The sequence below is a fragment of the Sorghum bicolor genome, chromosome 7 (assembly GCF_000003195.3).
Source record: "Sorghum bicolor cultivar BTx623 chromosome 7, Sorghum_bicolor_NCBIv3, whole genome shotgun sequence".
Classification (NCBI taxonomy): domain Eukaryota; kingdom Viridiplantae; phylum Streptophyta; class Magnoliopsida; order Poales; family Poaceae; genus Sorghum; species Sorghum bicolor.
Window position 1 is genome coordinate 62,931,636 of NC_012876.2, and position 19,024 is coordinate 62,950,659.

The window sequence follows — 19,024 nt, forward strand, 5'->3', positions numbered from 1 at the left end:
CCACCACAAAGCGTTCAAGTTCTCTTGTTCCTAGGTAGGGATGAAAATGATATTAATAATTTTCGACTGTATTAAAGACCAAATTCGTTTAGAGAGGTTCAGATTTATCTGAATCCGAGTCCAAATATTCAACATCCGATTCCATATTGGTATCCGAATATTTAAATCTAATCGTATTTTATCCAACATGATTGACATTATCCTTATTTGAATCCGACCAGAAATATAGAAACAAATATGATATCGATGATATCTATCCATATCCAATCCATTTTTATCCCTATATTTGTAGGTATAAAACCAAAACAACCAACAATGTCCACATTCATAGCATGAATGCATGATCCTATAAAGATTCATATAAACTCAGAAAATTGTGAAATAATTGTTACTTTCTCAGGCAATACTAAAGGAGTTGTTACATCACAGTTATATTTACACTTTTAACCACAATTATAAATGACTCTACTGTCTAATTTCACAACTAATCTATGGTGTTTGAAACACCATGAAACCAACTATATGCGTTTCCTTTTAGCGTTCTATACAGCAAGAATGTATCTGTTTGCAGTTCCTGCGACAGCAACATTGCATGAGCATTTGTCTGCTATTCAGTTGTGTTGCTGAAACAATGCAAACTTCTCATGCAACCAAGAACCAAACCCTTGGCTGCCATATACAGGCCACATCATTACCAGTACAACCATAGCCTTTCTAAACATAAGCCAAACCACTGTGTATTATCAACCAATGCCAGCACAACAGATACGACACCAACAAAACCATGACATGCAGATATAATTAAGATAGATGCAAGGTAACTGCAGAATCTGCCACATTTTAGTCGCTACAGATAGCAAAAAGGTACGAATAACTGGTATTCTCAGTACTAACAAGACACAAAGCACAGTAGTTTCCTACAGATGGGAATGACAAGATCCAGTAGGTCCTTATGACAGGAAACCAGACTACTCATCCTCCTGGCTGCGGAGCCTAGCGAGCTTGTTGGTGACCACAATGTCAAGCTGTGAGGCGCGCTCAACAATCTCCTTGCGCTTCTTGGTGGAGACGTTGTGGGCGATCTCGGCACAGTAGGTCCTGTATGCAAGGGATTGGATCAGTATAAAAGAAATATCAAGTGGAACTGGTTTACATATACGCAAGCAGATCACAATCAGTAGACACTGTTAATGGCGAAAGCCAGATTGGAAATGTAAATTAATACCTGTTGTGCATCATGAGCAACTCCAGCTCAGAGACATTGTGCACCACAAACTTCTTGAACTTGTTGGGAAGGTAGTGCCTGGTTGACTTGTCAGAGCCGTAACCAATGTTGGGCATCAAGGTGCATCCCTTGAACTTCCTCCTGACACGGGAGTCAATACCCTTTGGCCTGCGCCAGCTTGGCTGTACAAAGAATAAAATTAGTCTACTGAGGGAGATAAATACAAATATATGGGGTGAAAAAATCACTCTTGAGATATGACTGCAAGTAATTGGCATATTAAACTCTTGATAAGCCCAAACAAACAAGGCGCTAGCTAGCAGAAATAATCCAATCCATAATGCTCTACCTAAAACTGCAACGTTCTCACAATTTGACTAACCATGCATCAGAAGCATATAAGAGGGACCATCACTAAACCCCTAAGTTGTAGCATAGAGAGCCATCCAGATAATAAGTATAGCTGTGATATGATACAAGATAGCAGTGCTATTATGAACTGAAAGATCAATTTGGTAGTGTCTATATACCACGCTATGAAAACCATAAACCAATAACTGACTGGTGCAAAACAAATTTTCAAATGATTCCACTTTCATAAAGGTGTTGGTACAAAATTACAATTTATGCAACCAATAGGAAACAATGTCCAAGTATCTAAGTATTGCTGCTATATGTATAACCCTGGGAGCCCAAATACACTTCTTCAACCCAAACAGAACCAGTGTAGAACTTTAGAGTATTCAGGTGGTTCAATGCTTCAGTTTCAAGCACTTGGTAGTCTAGATAACACAAATTTGCTGTCACCAAGCATCAACATGCCATTACACAAAACTATATCTGCTAATTACAAAGACAAGCCATTCGAATCTAGGTACGATTAAACCAGCGCATATAGCTAATTCCAATACAAATATTAACGGGGCAGATCTATGCACGATTAAACCACGCACGTAATCATAAGGACCGAATCCTCGGGATAAATAGTGTATCCATACATCATGCGTTAAGTTAATCACAAGGCAACTCAACAATACCGCTGCACTGCAAACTATCGAGCAGACAGATCCGGCTTCGAAGAACACAGTCCATTCCAGAGATGAAAGATGAAAAGAGGGCAAAGCTTCAAACCTTAAGGCACTTGTAGCGGTCGAGGTGGGGCCTCTTGAACTGCTTGACCCGCTTCTTCACGATCTTCTTCGTCAGCAGAGGCACCGCCATCTCTGCTCTCCGTCACCGATCACATACAAGCAACAGGAAACACGCAGACGTGAGGCGAGGAACAAACGAGAGGAACAAGGAAACCAGGGGAAGACTTTCGCCGACGAGGAGGCGGCCGTCACCTTCGGATCGGAGCGCACCGAGATGCGGAGGAAGCGAGCGGCCGGGCGAGGCGCGAGGCGGCGGGGTCGGGGTTCCGGGGTGGCGAGGGTGCTCTTATACGGGCTAAAACCCTAGCGAGGAGAGACTGATCGGATGGACGGCTGGGATGTGCGTTGTTGCAGGCGGACGGTTGGATCGGTGTGGATGGGCTCGTATGCTATTGGGCCTCAGTTTGCTGAAAATGTCAGCTATCCAGAGAAGAAGAGGGCCAGTTCAGTCCCTGGGCTGGGTCTGCTTTAGATGGGCTCCTTTATGTGATTAAGCCAGGTCCGGCCCAAACTATGACATCAGCTTACATTCTTGCTCGTTTCATCATATACTAGACGAGACTTCGATAAGACGATAACCGAGTGTTGTAATGATTTTTCAAAGGAAAACAGAGAATGCCACTAAGAAGTAGTAGTTGAAAAAATATATTAAGATTTAAAGTTCACTGAAAATGGTTATATTTTGCAGGCTTCCTTGGTTACTTAAAAGATTTCGTTTACAAGATTCGGTGCTTTGACAAATCACTTATGGGTTCATCTAGATAGCTATAGAAGCAGTGACGAAGCCACGAAAAAATTTAAGAGGATCTGAACAGGGGCATCGGTATGCCCGCTAGGCACCAGTAGCCAGCGCTCGCTCGCCCACTATGCTTGGCGTTACCTGGACGCACGGATACTACCCACTCGCCCGAGACCCTGTGTGGCCGTGTCCTTAGAGTGGCGTGCCAACGTCTGAAGCAGCTGCTCGATGGGTTGGGGACAGGCATGGTGGATTGGAAAATTGGGATAGGGTTTTTTTACTTACTAGACCTTCGATTGGACCTCTTTTCTTCTAAATTTATTTCTTGGTCCCTCAAAAAAAGGGTGATTACTTCAATCCATCAAAACAAAAGGGTGATTACATCAATCCCCTTTTTTCCCGAACGACAGTTTTTCTCCTGCTGCCACCAAACTTTCCTGTGTTAACAAAACTCAATCTACCATTGTTGGACGGGAAAACAACTTTGGCCACATCATCAAGAGCTATAGGATGTGTTTGGTTGGGTGGCTATCTCAAAACCAGACTTCCTGGAGCTAGTTTTGAGGTTTTTGGTTGCTTGTACATGGGTTGAGGCCTGGCTAAGTAGACCAACCGTACGCTCGGAGCCGGACCAGGGTCGAATCGGCCGTTCTTCTAGAGCCTGGCCCATGCCCGGTTGTCATCACCATCGAGCAGACCTCGCCTCACCGCCCTGTGTTCGATTTCTTCACCCTGTGTGTCCGATTCCTCTACCGGCGAGGTGGTGACCCCCTCGGGGAGCTACGCTGGGGATGTCGCCGAGTCGCTGCCTCGCTGGGGAGATGGTGGGGAACTGCGCCGGGTCGCTGGGGAGCTGCGCTGGATCGGTGAGCTCGAGCCGTGTTGGGACTTGGGAGGCCGTGGGTCGCGTCAAAGAAGGAGATGGGGGTCACGTCGAAGAAGAGGAAGAGCCTGTGCCAAAGAAGAGCCGTTGAAGAAGAAGAGCCTGTACCTCCTCCCAGCCATTTCCAGGAGCTCCCAGATTTGGAGGATGGATCGACGAGTAGCAGAAGCTCCGTCACCTTCTTGTGTTGTCCGGACGGCGGCGGGAGCCGTGGTAGCTTGGATAGGACGCGGTCCGCTGCGCGGCCGCCCTCGAGGCAGAAGCAGATGGAGTTCACCACCGTCATGAAACACCCGCTCCGAGCTCGCGTCGTGCCATGGAACTGATCGAACACTGGAAGGTCAGAAGTCCGAACTGAAGGAAGCAATTAGACTGTGCTTTGTCAGACTTTATTTTGAATATTGGACAGTGGAGGTCTGGAGGATGATACTCTCAGGATTAATGAACAAATGTTGCAATTGCCTACATTTCTGACTTGTGCACTTTTCCCTGCTCTAGCTTCTCGGGATTTAGTCTAAAAAATATTGCTATTGCTTCAGTCTTTATGTACTCTGCTTCCTGAAAAAAGGATTATCAGCATGTTTCTGTTCTGTAGGAAAGGAGGAGGGAGAAATCATTTGTGTATCGTTCTTTAGGATGATGTCCTAACATACTACTATGCATCACCTATGCATAGGAGTAATACAGTCATCTTGGCCAGCATAAAGCAAATGTAGCAATAGCCTCCAATATTACTAAGGAAGACAGCAACTACCTGTAACAGCCTTCCGTATTACGGGTGTGCCAAACAAAATTATACAAGACACAACAAATCTTTGAGCCGTAATGTTCTGTGCTTTCATAGCTCCATCAGATCAATGTTGCCTCTGAACAATATCACGAACTTCAGAGGGGGGGGGTGAACTCATTAGTTTAATGAGAAGGTAACTGTATACAGATCAAGCTAACCAACCAAATACGAACTTATTATAGCGAGTCTTAGCAGCACACGCAACCAAACAAATAGATCTTAGCTTGCTAGGAGCAGGCTTAAGCTAGCCTGACTTAGTTTTGCTAGCCAGACTTGTATAAGAAATAAACCAAACACACCCATGGGATGAGTAGGGCACGCGGTGCCGCAAGCTAGGCAGGTAAGATGGATCCTAGAAAGCGTTTGTTTCATGTTTCTTATGTCAGCGTTTCCCTAAAATGGGTCAATTCACTCCTAAAAACACAGTGAAAACAGTTATGTTTATTCAAAAAATGTTTCGAAAAAACCTTATAAGAGGAACAGTTCCGATCCCAAACAAAATGGTCCTTATTTGAATGCACCCTAAATTACGGAAGCTAGAATGTATATTGAAACCTAGACTGTCAAAACATGGACCGAAAATGCTAGCCTTTTGCGCAATCCCGAGATCGTAGTGGATGAATGATTCACACAAGCTGGTAGTCTGGTAGAAACTAGAGGCCTGTTTAGATTGGGGATGAAAATTTTTTAGGTGTCACATCGGATGTGTCGGAAGGATGTCGGGAGGAGTTTTTAGAAACTAATAAAAAAACAAATTACATAGCTCGTCAGGAAACTGCAAGACAAATTTATTAAGTATAATTAATCTGTCATTAGCATATGTGGGTTACTGTAGCACTTAAGGCTAATCATGGAGTAATTAGGCTTAAAAGATTCGTCTCTCGATTCTCAACTAAACTGTGTAATTAGTTTATTTTTTTATCTACATTTAATGTTCCATGCATGTGTCCAAAGATTCGATGGGATGGATGAAAAATTTTTGGATGAGGAACTAAACAGGGCCAAAATCGATGTTAGGCCTTCCAAAAAGATTTGCAAAATTTTTTAGATTTCTCGTCACATCAAATCTTTAGACGTATGCATAGAGTATTAAATATAGACGAAAATAAAACTAATTATACAGTTTGGTCGGAATTGACGAGACGAATCTTTTAAACCTAGTTAGTTTATGATTAAATAATATTTGTCAAATACAAGAAAAAAAAAACTACAGTGTCGATTTCATAATTTTTTTAACTAAACAAGCAAAGGCTGGATTCAACGACGGTGAATCAGCTCCTCGCTGGTCCCAAATGCCTGGGTGGGTTCTCTCTGTTCAGATCACCTTGCCTACAGAAACAGAAGTGTGACCACTGGAGACGCCGAGCCGTCAACCATCACACGACCTACCACTAGCTGCTAAAAAACAGGCGCACCGGCACCACACGACCGCAAGGCTGTCTGGCGCGCACCGCGCGAGCATACAGATACAGACAGCCAGGGCTGACGACGGCGAAGACGACGATCACGACGCCGACACGCGCTGCGGCGGCATGTGCGCCCATACGCGCGGTAATTTCCCGCCGCGAGCCGCGCCGCCGCGGCGGGGACCGTCCCCGTCCAGACACACCTGCTGGCGGCCCCAGGCAGCCATGTGCTCGCCATGTAGCCTCGCCATGGCCGCATGAGAAATTCGTCAGGACGCAGGTAGCCGCAGCAAGGCTCCAGCAACAACAGGTCAATCATCTCGGTCGACCGCCACCTACCGCGCGGAGCCCCTGCCGGCCGGCGTCCTTTCCGAGCTCCAACTAGCTGGCAAGTGCCTTTTTCTCCTCTGGGACCCTGCAACTTCAGTGAGCTCCCTCCATTGGTTTTTCTGGTGCTTTGCATATTCGTTGGGAAAATATAACAGAGAGTTGGACGCCTGTAATGGCTTGGTTGGTTCGGAGAATAACCGCGTACGTGGTAGTGCGCTGTTCTTCCCCCATCATGCTCTTCTCCAATCCAAAGAAATGATGAGCAAGTGAGCGAGGTGCTCAATTGCCATGACGACCTCACTTCCCAGTTGCCATCCACGAGATCGTCGAGCGAGACAGAGACGGAGTAGCTAATCATCTCCTTGCAGTCTCGCAGATCACGAAATGTGCGCAAAAGCTACTCATCAACGTTCCTTGCGACCGCCGCCAGCACGTTTTGCTGCAAAACTAAGCTGCTGCTTTGAGTTATCTAGCTGGTCACTGCTAATCCGAGGCTTTGAGCTTAGTAGTCTCTCGGCCATGGCCATGACGGCCTTACCAAAGACTCGTACAGTCGTACTGCAGTAGTGCGCCTGTACTGCAACTGAGCCAAAGATTCAATGAGTAACATAGGCCTTCTTTAGTTGTGAAAAAATTTTAAATTTTGATACTGTAGCACTTTTATTTGTATTTGACAATTATTGTTCAACTATAGACTAACTAAACTCAAAAGATTATTTTGTAAATTACAGATAAATTGTACAATTAGTTTTTATTTTCATTTATATTTAGTGCTTCATATATGTACCACAAAATTTAATGTGACGGAGAATTTTGAAAAGTTTTTAAATTTCGGGGTCAACTAATGTGGGGGTATAAACCCCTATACCCTCATGGGCCTATATGGGCCGCACCATCAGAGGTGGCTCGGCCCACAAGATGAAGACGTGCGGCGCACGACTGGTCGGCGTGCACCGCAAGGCTACAAGATTTTGTACCAAATAGGATACTTTGCTTGTAACTCTGTCCCTTCAGGATATATAAGGAGGGGCAGGGGTCCCCTAGAGGACAAGTCATATACATCATATTCTCTCAGCACAAATCAATACAACCAGACGCAGGACGTAGGTATTACGCCAACTCAGCGGCCGAACCTGGATAAAAAGCTTGTCCGTGTCTTGCGTCACCGTCGAGTTCGTAGTTCGCGCACCGTCTACCGATAAACTACTACCGTGGGTATACCCCAAGGTAGACTGCCGACTAGCTTTCGTCGACAGTGGCGCGCCAGGTAGGGGGTGTGCGTGCAACTTTTCCGACGAACAAGATGGCCATCATCCCCGACTTCGCGGCCATGGCGGGCGACTTCACGTTCACCGTCAGCCTCAACAACTTCACCGCCATGACCACGGAGGAGGTGTAGATCCGATCTGCGCCAACCACTTCTTCATCGACGTCGGCGGCGGCTTCAACCACGCTGGCTACGGTTTCGACCACACCAGCAGCGTCTCCGACCACGCCGACAATGCGTCACCTGCTTCCCTACTACAAAGAGAGGCAGATCGACGACATCGATCTGCTCGGGCTAACGACCAAGTTGTTTGGCCTATTTGCTCTGACCACCAGTCGCAATAATAATCGCCGCGAAGAACGGCGCTACGACAACCGCGACCACCGTCACGATAACAAGTCCAAAAGCTCGAGGGCCAGACAATTTTGTCGTCACCGACCAGACTTTCATCCAAAGATAAGTACACTTCTAATATCTTATTTATTTTTGGCATAATATTTTTTATTATCCTTCAAAACCAACTTTTTGTTTAGCCACACTAGTTTTTTCTCCTACACGAGCTTTCCAGAGCCGGTACTGTCTCCGACTCCTCCCTACACGTGCACGAGATCCGCCCTCTGCGTTCCGGGTGGTCGGCAGTAGCTCTCTGGCGAGGCTGGCAATCCCACGCGTGTCTAGGTTCCGCACCTCATGCTGATTGTTGGCTAGACCAGAGCTGGTACAAGCTCTAGGATGAATTAACTACTCGTGCTAATTTTATAATAAAAAGTCTAAAACTTATCTCAGTGCTGATTTTTTATCTAGAGTTTATTTATACATCATGTACTACCTATTTTCTCTATATTTATTTTTCAGGAGTTTGGCCCAGTCGACAAGCTACGCTCGGGGACTCGTCGACTATTCCCTACGCTGTGCCCGGGGACTGCTCCGACCACCGAGCACGTTTACGTTCCCAACCACGCTCGGGGACTTGTCGACTACTCTCTATGCTATGCTCGAAGACTGTGCCGACCACCGAGCACGTTTACGTTCCCAACCACGCTCGGGGACTTGTCCACCGGTCCCTACGCCGTGCTCGGGGACTGTGCCGACCACCGAGCACTATACGCTCGGGCACTGGTCGACCAGCTCACCAATTTAAGAGCTTGGGGACTGCACCGACCACCGAGCACTATACGCTCGGGGACTGGTCGACCAGCCCACCAATTTGAGAATTCGGGGACTGTACCGACCACCGAGCACTATACGCTCGGGGACTGGTCGACCAGCCCACCAATTTGAGAATTCGGGGACTGTACCGACCACCGAGCGTTCTATGCTCGGGGACTGGTCGATTAGTCTATTCAATTGCATACGAGCATGATATGCTCGGGGACTGGTAAATTCAATTTTTTAGACCTTGCTACAAGGCTCATACTTCGCCTTCCAGCAAGCTCGGGGACTACATCGGTACGATGCATCTGGCGATGCATCTCAGTTTCAGAATTTCTTTGAGGACTTTTCTTTTGACCCTGGCACCACGTGCCTACGTCACCTACTACCAGGCTCGGGGACTAAGTGGGCACACTTCACCTTGCAGTGAATATGCTTGCTTTTTGAAAGACTATACTTTTCAGAAAAGTAAAGTGGGCACACTTCACCAGGAAAGAAATCTTTTTTGATTAAGAGCACCATGCATTCTTCGAACAACCTGCTTCTTCGATGTCAATGTTGATCAACTGTCTTTTGAGTTGGTCAGAATACCGTTGCAACTGTTTGGGCGACTTTCCTACTTATTGAAGACGTCAAGCCTCACTGATCGAAGAAGCTCAAGACGGCGTGTCACATCATAATACATGGTGCTCGGGGACTAGCTGTGGGGGTATAAACCCCTATACCCTCATGGGCCTATATGGGCCGCACCATCAGAGGTGGCTCGGCCCACAAGATGAAGACGTGCGGCGCACGACTGGTCGGCGTGCACCGCAAGGCTACAAGATTTTGTACCAAATAGGATACTTTGCTTGTAACTCTGTCCCTTCAGGATATATAAGGAGGGGCAGGAGTCCCCTAGAGGACAAGTCATATACATCATATTCTCTCAGCACAAATCAATACAACCAGACGCAGGACGTAGGTATTACGCCAACTCGGCGGCCGAACCTGGATAAAAAGCTTGTCCGTGTCTTGCGTCACCGTCGAGTTCGTAGTTCGCGCACCGTCTACCGATAAACTACTACCGTGGGTATACCCTAAGATAGACTGCCGACTAGCTTTCGTCGACAACTAAAGGCCAGAGAACTCATTATGGAGAACCGATGAACACCGCGTCCACTACAGTAAATAGTAAATCATGCCTACCTAACAACAGCTCAACAATCAGTACGGCAGTACATCAACCCCCCTTTTTTTTATTTCACGGCCAAAAACAAACCGAAAAATGAACTAAAACAGCCACAATATTTCCTCCCCTCCCCTACCCACCGCCGCCGCCGCCGCCACCTTCGCTGGGAATGGTGCCACCGCCCACCATCCAGCCACCATGCATCATCATCATCATCATACCGTCACCAAGAAGCCCACCAGCGCGAGCACGAGGAGTGCGGGCGCGGACACGCCAGCCGCGGGCACAGCAGCGTTAGGCGACTTGGAGGGCGACATGGACGACGCCGCGCCGCTGTCGCTGCCTGCGCCGGACGCGGACGGGCCGCCGGCCTCGGGCGCGGGGGAGGCAGGCGAGGGGGCCTCGGCCGCGGCGGCCTTGCCGGCGAGGACGAGCTTGCTCTTGGCGCTGAGGTTATCCGCCTGGAACGCGTGCTTGTCGGGTGCGCCGCCGGTGGATGACGCGCCGACCTGCCACACCTGGTTCACGGCCTTCATCCCCTTGCGCAGCTGCAGCTTGCCGTACACCCGGATCTTGCCTCCACTCCCGGCGGCGTCCGCGGCGAGGTCGGTGGCCGGGAAGTCGAGCGGCGTCGACGCCTTGCCGAGCGGGACGTAGCCCGTGATGTTGTACGTGCGCACGGTGGGCGCCGCGGACCCGGACCCCGCCAGCGCCACCAGCGCCTGCGTCCCCGCCATGCCTTCCCCCGTCGGGTTCAGGCCCCACGCCACCCACCCGCCGGCCGCCGCGGGGGCCGCGACGAACGCCACGGACAGGGAGGTCTTGGACGCGTCGTACGTCCAGTGGATTGACGCGCCCAGCTTCGGCAGGTCCTCGCACGACGCGTACGCGCGCCCCGCTGGGAACTTCTCGCTCCCGCAGGCGGCGGATGCTAGACGCGTCGCCGCCGGCGAGGCCAGCAGGAGCAGGAGCAGCGCGAGGTGGTGCGCCATTGTGGAGGAGGCTTTGGACAGCTCACTCTCCTTCAGATTCAGTGCTCGGTTCGCTCTGTTCTTGGAGCTGTTGAATGAGTGCGTGTCGGGGGATTTATAACGAGCGGAAAGTGGTGTGGGCTTAATCGGCAATTCCGGGCGTCTTAGAGGTTGTTTTCGACTTTTATAGTAGCACTTTCGCTGTTAGGACACTCACAGTACAGACTCCATCATAGAGTCTAAAGCTATTTATTACCTTGAACAATGTGGACTTGGAGTCTAAATAAGACTTGGAGTCTTTTTTTTCTACCTCTTTTTTCAATAATTATGCTGCCACATCAGCAAAATACCATAAATAATATGTAGTTAATTGTCTTGACTCTGTGATAGAGTCTCGTATTGTGAGTGTCCTTAGGAAGAGTATTTGTACTATGTGGCATATAATATAATATAAGATAATAGTGCACGAGTCCCAGCTCCCGTGACCAGCCCATGCCACAATTTTAACTTTGTTGGTGTGGTAGCCACAATCGCAGAGACTAATGAACAAGCTGGGGGTCCAAAACACTTGTTGTCAACCATGATCACGTTACGACCCCGCTAAAGAGCCAACGCTCATCCGATGCGAAATAAGCATAATTTTCTTTCCTGACAAAAGTAAAGGAAAATCCCACCTGTTCCTATTTGGACAGTACAATAGCGTCCGGCACTGCTTGCCTCGGTGCTGACGTAGTCTAAAAAACAAAATACTTATTTTATTTTATTAGAATTACATAGGATAATATAGATACTTAGGCCTTGTTTAGATGAAAAAATAGATTTTAACACTGTAGCACTTTCGTTTTTATTTGATAAATATTGTCCAATTATGGAGTAACTAGACTTAAAAGAGCTCGTGATTTACAGGCAAAATGTGTAATTAGTTTTTATTTTCATCTATATTTAATGTTCCATGCATGTGCCGCAAGATTCGATATGATGGGGAATCATGAAAAGTTTTTTGTTTTTTGGGTAAACTAAACAAGGCCTAACAACGCACGCACACTCATCCTATAAATATATGTATGCAAACTTACTCTTATGAGCACCTCCGAAGAACTGAGCCAACAAATTACAAGATTCTTGTAAATTTATTTTCAGTTTCGTCCACGACAAGATAAACAAAACTAGACTCTACATGAATATGATTCGAAGATTTTTTTTCTAGTAGCAATTTATGTATATAATAACTTCTAGCATATAAGTTATACCATATAACTTATAACTTATGCCTAAATTTGAAAACATAAAAGTTACGAAACACAACTTATGTGCATAATAAGTTATTAAACACAAAGAACGAATTATCTTAACTCATACTAAAACTTAAAAACACAAAAGTTATTAAACACAAAGTACGAATTAACTTATAACTAATAACAAAACTTGAAAACACAAAAAGTTAAAAAAACAACTTATCTAAAAAGTTGTCAAATACGATTTATGTATATAAGTTGTTATGTACAACTTGTGTACATAAGTTATTCTATACAATTTAGATTTATAAATTAATATCACAACATAGTAGCAGATATATTGATAAAATGCATAAAATGAAAACTGATATACCACTATAAAAAGTAAAAAGAGGAAAAAAGGAAAAGAAAGAGTTGTGTTTCATAACTTTTGTATTTTCAAGTTTTAACATAAGTTATACGTTGTACACATATTTTTTTTCTAAACATAAGATTATTTGAAACATATGACAATGGGGTATAGTTTTGTTCGCTTTGTCACGTAGAACACATTGGTGCACACGAAATTAAAAATTGTTACACCGTTACATAGGGGGAGGAGGGTGGGCAGGCAACACGCATTCGATGTTGGATCGTTGGCTAAACCCAAAACGGGTGAACAACTACTGGAATGGATTTGAGGTCATGTTACAAACATAAAAAAAATCATGGTTTTGTCCCAAAACTGACGCCACCAACAAGAATTTGATCTTTGTCTGTCTCTACTCTTTTTACTCAAGTTTTATGAGAGTTTCATGAGCATTAAATTAACTAGTGTGGCATTAATGTACAAACAAAGAGACATATGATAAAAGTTTGGGATGAAATTTATTTACATAGTTTCCAACACATGAGAGTCTTGGAAACTAAGACACGAAACTCCAGTTGATACTAACAAAATCGATCATATCTGCCGAAAGAATCCTAGATTTTTTTAGATTTTTTTTTTCAAATAGATTGTTGCTCAAATATCCATGCATGTACTTTTGTTTTTCGTAGTTATGTTACGAGTTAGAGATTAGAGTCCTAATTGGTTTATCCTGACTTGAAATGGCCCCTCATTGTAAGAAACAAGGATCCTAGCGAAACGCTTAGTGGTTTTGGTGGTTGAGTGACAATATAATTATAAGGACTAACAAAGTTTGCTAGTATACAGTGTGCATTAGTCCCAAAGATATGTAAATATGGACTTCAGTTAGGCTATTGTGAAAATCAAGAAATCAATACCTCAAATAGAGATCAAAGAGCAGTCATGAAGACTATAGAAGACAAGCAACAAGCTCAATACATCAAAGAAGTGAAGCTTAGACAACTGGACATGAAGACATGCACTCAGAGCAACACTGCCTAATGGACTGATGATAGCCGTGGAGATGCTAGTGACACCTACATCCATATCAACACCAACCACAGTACTATGCTAGAGAGAATCTCAAACATGGAAGACGAGAGATTTTCCAAGCGTGGAAAGATTGAGTATTGAAATAGGGTGTTGTTGGAGAGTGTGTTTTCTTTTTTTTTTCAATTTGCCAAGAAAATATCCAAGAGTTTTCAAAACCTGCTCTCAAAACACTTTCCGACATGATAAATATCCGAAACAAATTTGACTCAGGCCATAAGTATATCCTTGGTTCCACAGCAGCTGAATGAAGCCATCAACTAGGAGTAGTGGGCATTTGCATCAAAACGTGCAAGACGAAATCTCAAAATATCCAAGTAACGTCTGCGGTGGGTTTTCTTTTTGTAACTTTAGTCGCAGTAAGAATATATAATCACACGGTTTCCTTTTTCAAAGGGTGGCGGTGGAGCCGCGTCTGATGCCTAACTCCAGAACGTGCCACAGATGCGCAGCCAGACGCGACGAGGCAACCGAGATTCGCTTGGGTCGGGCCTAACCGGGAAGGAAATTATTAACATCAGACATGGAGACGCATGCAATTGAGCGGTTGGCGCTGGAGGTTGACGACGACGGACGTGCTGGAAAGGGCAGGCAGCACCTCCACACACGCACATGACAAACCACCAGTTTGGTAAAAGAAGTCCGGACATTTGCATGCTACCATGGCCCATGGTGAGTACTGAATACATACTGCATCTATGGAACCTGACCGACCGATCGTTTTGGACGATGGACTTGACCAGCTGAGTACTTTGCACGTCGAATTCGCGACGAATGTGGTGAGGGTGAGTGGGAGTTTGGCGAGAGGAAACCCCCGCCACGAGCTTCATGTTCTGAATGTTCAGACACAGCCACACAGGTCATCAGGTCACCGGCCGGCGGAAGCGCCGGGCCAATGGAAGGCCGAAGTGTCCGTTACTCCATTGATCTTCTTCAACTAGGCACTGGTTGATTCCACTTGCTAAATTTCTCTTAGATGATTACGAGCATCTCCAAGATTCTTTCTAAATCTCACTCTCTAAATCATTATTTAGAAAGTCATTTGTATTTAGTTGAGTAAAATTTAGCGAGCAAACCAAACGGGACCTAGCGTCGTCGGAACTGACGCGCCGGCGCCGCTGCTCTGTCTCCTGTCATCTTCAGTTCTCTGCGAGACGGGTGTTGCATTGCTACCTCACCCACATCCACTGATGACCGATCGATCCACATGTTGCGGCTGCGCTGCCAATAAGGCCTCAATCTTTCATTTGTATTTAGTAATATTGTCTAATCATAGATTAACTAGGTTTAAAAATCGTCTCATAAATTACACTCAAATTATAGTCTTGGTTATATCCAAAAAGTTTTTGGATTTTAACACTATAGTACTTTCGTTTTTATTTGACAAACATTATCCAATTATGGAGTAACTAATCTTAAAATATTTGTCTCGTGATTTACAGGGAAACTGTGCAATTAGTTTTTGTTTTTATCTATATCTAATGCTCCAGCATATGCCGCAAGATTCGATATGACGAGAAATCTTTAAAAGTTTTTAGATTTTGGTTTGAACTAAACTAGGCCTATAAAATTTTCTTAGGCCTTGTTTAGATGTAAAAAAAATTCAGATTTTGCTACTGTAACACTTTCGTTTGTTTGTGGTAAATATTGTTCAATTATAGACTAACTAAAGTCAAAAGATTCGTCTCGCGATTTATAATCAAACTGTGTGATTAGTTTTTATTTTCGTCTATATTTAATGTTTCATGCATGTGCCGCAAGATTCGATTTGACGGAGAATCTTAAATTTTTTTTGGATTTTGCAAAAATTTTCAGATTCCCCGTCACATCGAATCTTTAGACACATGCATGAAGTACTAAATATAGACAAAAATAAAAACTAATTACACAGTTTGGTCGAAATTGACGAGACAAATCTTTTGAGCCTAGTTAATCGGACAATATTTGTCAAATACAAACGAAAAAGCTACCGTGCCTATTTTGCAAAATATTTTGGAACTAAACAAGACCAAGGCCTTGTACGACCGGTGGGGTGTCGCGCGGAAATCCGTGCACGTTGGCCACTGCGCATTTGATGCAGATGCAGGCCGGCAGCGGCACAGGGCAACTGGGCGTTGACGGTTGACCCGTCCGCGAATCACGACGGCACTGTTCGACGATGACGAAGGGGGTGACCGTTGCGTGATGCACGCAGACGCAGGTAGCAGCATCCACATGCCAAATTTACCACGTACTACCGTAGTAGTGTAGTACTAGGGTTCTTGGATCTGGATTGGAAATTGGATGAACTAGCAGCCGTGATTGGGAAGCAGAGCAAGCATCTGAGGTGAATGCGTGTATGATGGATAAGCTCACATGCAGCGGAATGAAGTAACGTGGATCGGTGGATGCAGGAGATTGATTCGATTGCGAACATGCATGTGGTGTGAGCGAGGCAATTGCGACCATGGACTTGTTTAGTTCCGAAAAGTGAAAAGTTTTCGGTACTGTAGCACTTTTGTTTGTTTGTGATAAATATTATCTAATCATAGACTAACTATGATCAAAAGATTCGTCTCGTGATTTACAGCTAAACTGTGTAATTAGTTTTTATTTTTATCTATATTTAATGTTTCATGTATGTGTTACAAGATTCGATGTGACGGGAAATGTTGAAAACTTTTTGGTTTTCAGGATCAACTAAACAAGACCCATGCTCCGTTTTAGCTTGGTCGTCGTCAGTGGATCCGCAAGATCTAGAAACCAGTTAAAAACACGGCCGGCGCTATCTCTACAATCGAACGTGTATATTCACGCCTTGTTTAGTTCCAAAATATTTTGCAAAATCGACACTGTAGCTCTTTCGTTTGTATTTGACAAATATTGTCCAATCATGAACTAACTAGGCTCAAAAGATTCGTTTCGTCAATTTCGACCAAACTGTGCAATTAGTTTTTATTTTTGTCTATATTTAATACTTCATGCATGTGTCTAAAGATTCGATGTGACGGGAAATTTAAAAAATTTTGCAAAATTTTTTGGAACTAAACAAGACCTCAGATAGTTTGGAGCCGTCTCAGGCGACCAGCATGTCTGAGAGCCTGTTTGGTTTGAGGCCATACTTCGCCACGCGCTCCTGTGGCGAGCCGAAGTTGCGGCGGCCAATTCGACCGCCTAAGCTGTGGCGAGTTTTGTTGCAACATTCAAGTGAAAAAGTGGTGGCGAGCCTAAAGTTTTTAATGAACCAAACACATGCGTCAGAACTGTGGCTGCCTAATCTTAGTTGTGGCGCACAACGGCGGCCAACCAAACGTCCCCTGAATCTTTCAAACTCTGAATTCTGAAACACACTGTAAAACTCACACTCCCCGGCTCTGATCCTGTTGTCTCTTCGCTTGGGAACGCGCATCGCCGTCAGTCAGATGCATGCCAAGAACAGACAAATAAGTTACTAACCCAGGGCAGTATCTACTCTACTCTCTGCAAATTTCACCGGCCAGATGAACATTAACAAAGGGCTAAACAACAAGCCCGTTTCGGCAGAACCTCACCGTTGGGAAACCACCACCACCACAACGGCGGAGTAGTTAATTAATCCGAGACGACTACGCCCGTGACCATATCTCCATGCTACTGACTGCACCAAAAAAACTGCCAAGGGCAGTGTAGATCGAGAAGGAAGAGCCAAAACGGGCACGATTGGACCTGTTATTATACAGGCAAAAGTTCAGAGGTCCCTGTCATTGTGGTATGCGTTTTAATTAGTACGAGAACGTTGTGTGTAAGCAACTCAATGATCGAGATATAGTCATATACTAGCTAGATAGGCACAATCAGGCATGCATGTGATGATGGCCTCAACGCTTTTAATTTGGTCATGGCCGTGCCGGCAAGGCAATGCTTTATTCTATGTCTGCTCGTCTTTGACAGAGTGTGGTGTAGTACTAGTAGTAGACAAGTGACCACATTCTCAACTGTAGCTTAGAGGACTTGTTTCTATAGGGGTTCCTGTTCGGATTTGTTAACGTCTATGCATGCACGCCTAGTAGTGTAGTACTTATTATGTATTATCTCTTCAGTAGTTTTGTCTTGCATACCACTCTATCTATCTACACACAGAATCATCGGTGGACTGGAGTGAAAAGACATCTGAACTTTCCTGTACACTAATCCTCTGTTTATGGGTTCTTGCATGCAGTTTGTGGCCTTTCTTGATCCTGAACAAGGTAGGTGAAAAGTTGGCCGACGAGCGACGAATGATAGATGCTTTCTGGTGGAAGAAGCTCGTCTTTTCTTTCCAGATGGAAAGGATTCCCATCTTGTTGGTGTTGGGTACGGTGGTTAGGTTTCACGGTAGTTGACGTTCACACTCCCTTTTGTGCTACTCCAGTACTCCCTAGTAGATGCTAACTGGCATGGCGTGGCTCCCAGCTTTCAGGCTCCATCATCAGCAATAACAGGCGCTCGCGGTTTTGGTAGGACCAGTGGCAGAGCTAGGATTCCTACTTCTATATTATAAAAAAAATCGAATCCATAGACTTAAAATATAGCAAATAACACTGCAAATCAACAACTTTAAATTAATATTTACTCTCTAGAATTTAGACTTCTAATTGAATGGCTAGTTTTTTACCTGTTTTGAGCTCAAATGTGATAAAAAACTATAGATTATAACATTATGCATTCATATATATAAGTATATATACATATCTACATAAAAGTGTACCAAAATAGTTGGGTATTCCCAGGAATACTGGAGAATACCCCTAGATCCGCCCATGGGTAGGACCGCTCTGAAAACCTGGAAATAGCAATAGGTTACTGTTGAGTACCAATACTCTGTTATTGTTGAGTACTCCTACCAATATACACAGCTGTATTTGAGTACAACTCGGGATTCAGTGGTTGGGATCACTTGTTAGATGGAAAAGCTCGTAACAGCTCGTGCTGTCTTTGTGCACAAGATGGGCACTCATAGCCACATATGTTCAGCTGCCGTATTGCCAAATTTATCTGGTGTGCACTTAAAGATATTTTGAGTTGTTGTAAAAAAAAGATATTTTGAATTGGGAAGGGTTCTCTGTTTCTGTGGCCGATCTATTTACGGGTGAATTGGTTTGCTCATGAACTTGCTAAGCAAATACTCCCATTTCAAATTGTCAGCTTTTATTTAGAAAAATCTGAATGACTTATAATTTAAAATTGAGAGAGTAGATCTCTATCTTTGTGCTTGTTTTGCTTGGCACTTTGTAAAAGAGAATAAGATAGCGATACAGAGGATGCCCCC

General features: G+C 44.8%; 2 protein-coding genes across 2 annotated transcripts; both read right to left on the minus strand.

Moving 5' to 3' along the window:
- On the minus strand, nt 722-2,705 carry LOC8062414 (60S ribosomal protein L32-1). Its single transcript, XM_002445791.2, has 4 exons — nt 2,569-2,705; nt 2,357-2,448; nt 1,226-1,407; nt 722-1,098 (listed from the first exon to the last, which is right to left on the minus strand). Exons 2-4 carry the CDS (start codon nt 2,444-2,446, stop codon nt 969-971), a joined length of 402 nt encoding a protein of 133 aa, XP_002445836.1. The 5' UTR covers nt 2,447-2,448; nt 2,569-2,705; the 3' UTR covers nt 722-968.
- Nucleotides 10,081-11,245, minus strand: LOC8062415 (auxin-induced in root cultures protein 12). The gene has a single exon (XM_002445792.2). The coding sequence runs from the start codon at nt 11,104-11,106 to the stop codon at nt 10,330-10,332; it is 777 nt and encodes a 258-aa protein (XP_002445837.1). The 5' UTR covers nt 11,107-11,245; the 3' UTR covers nt 10,081-10,329.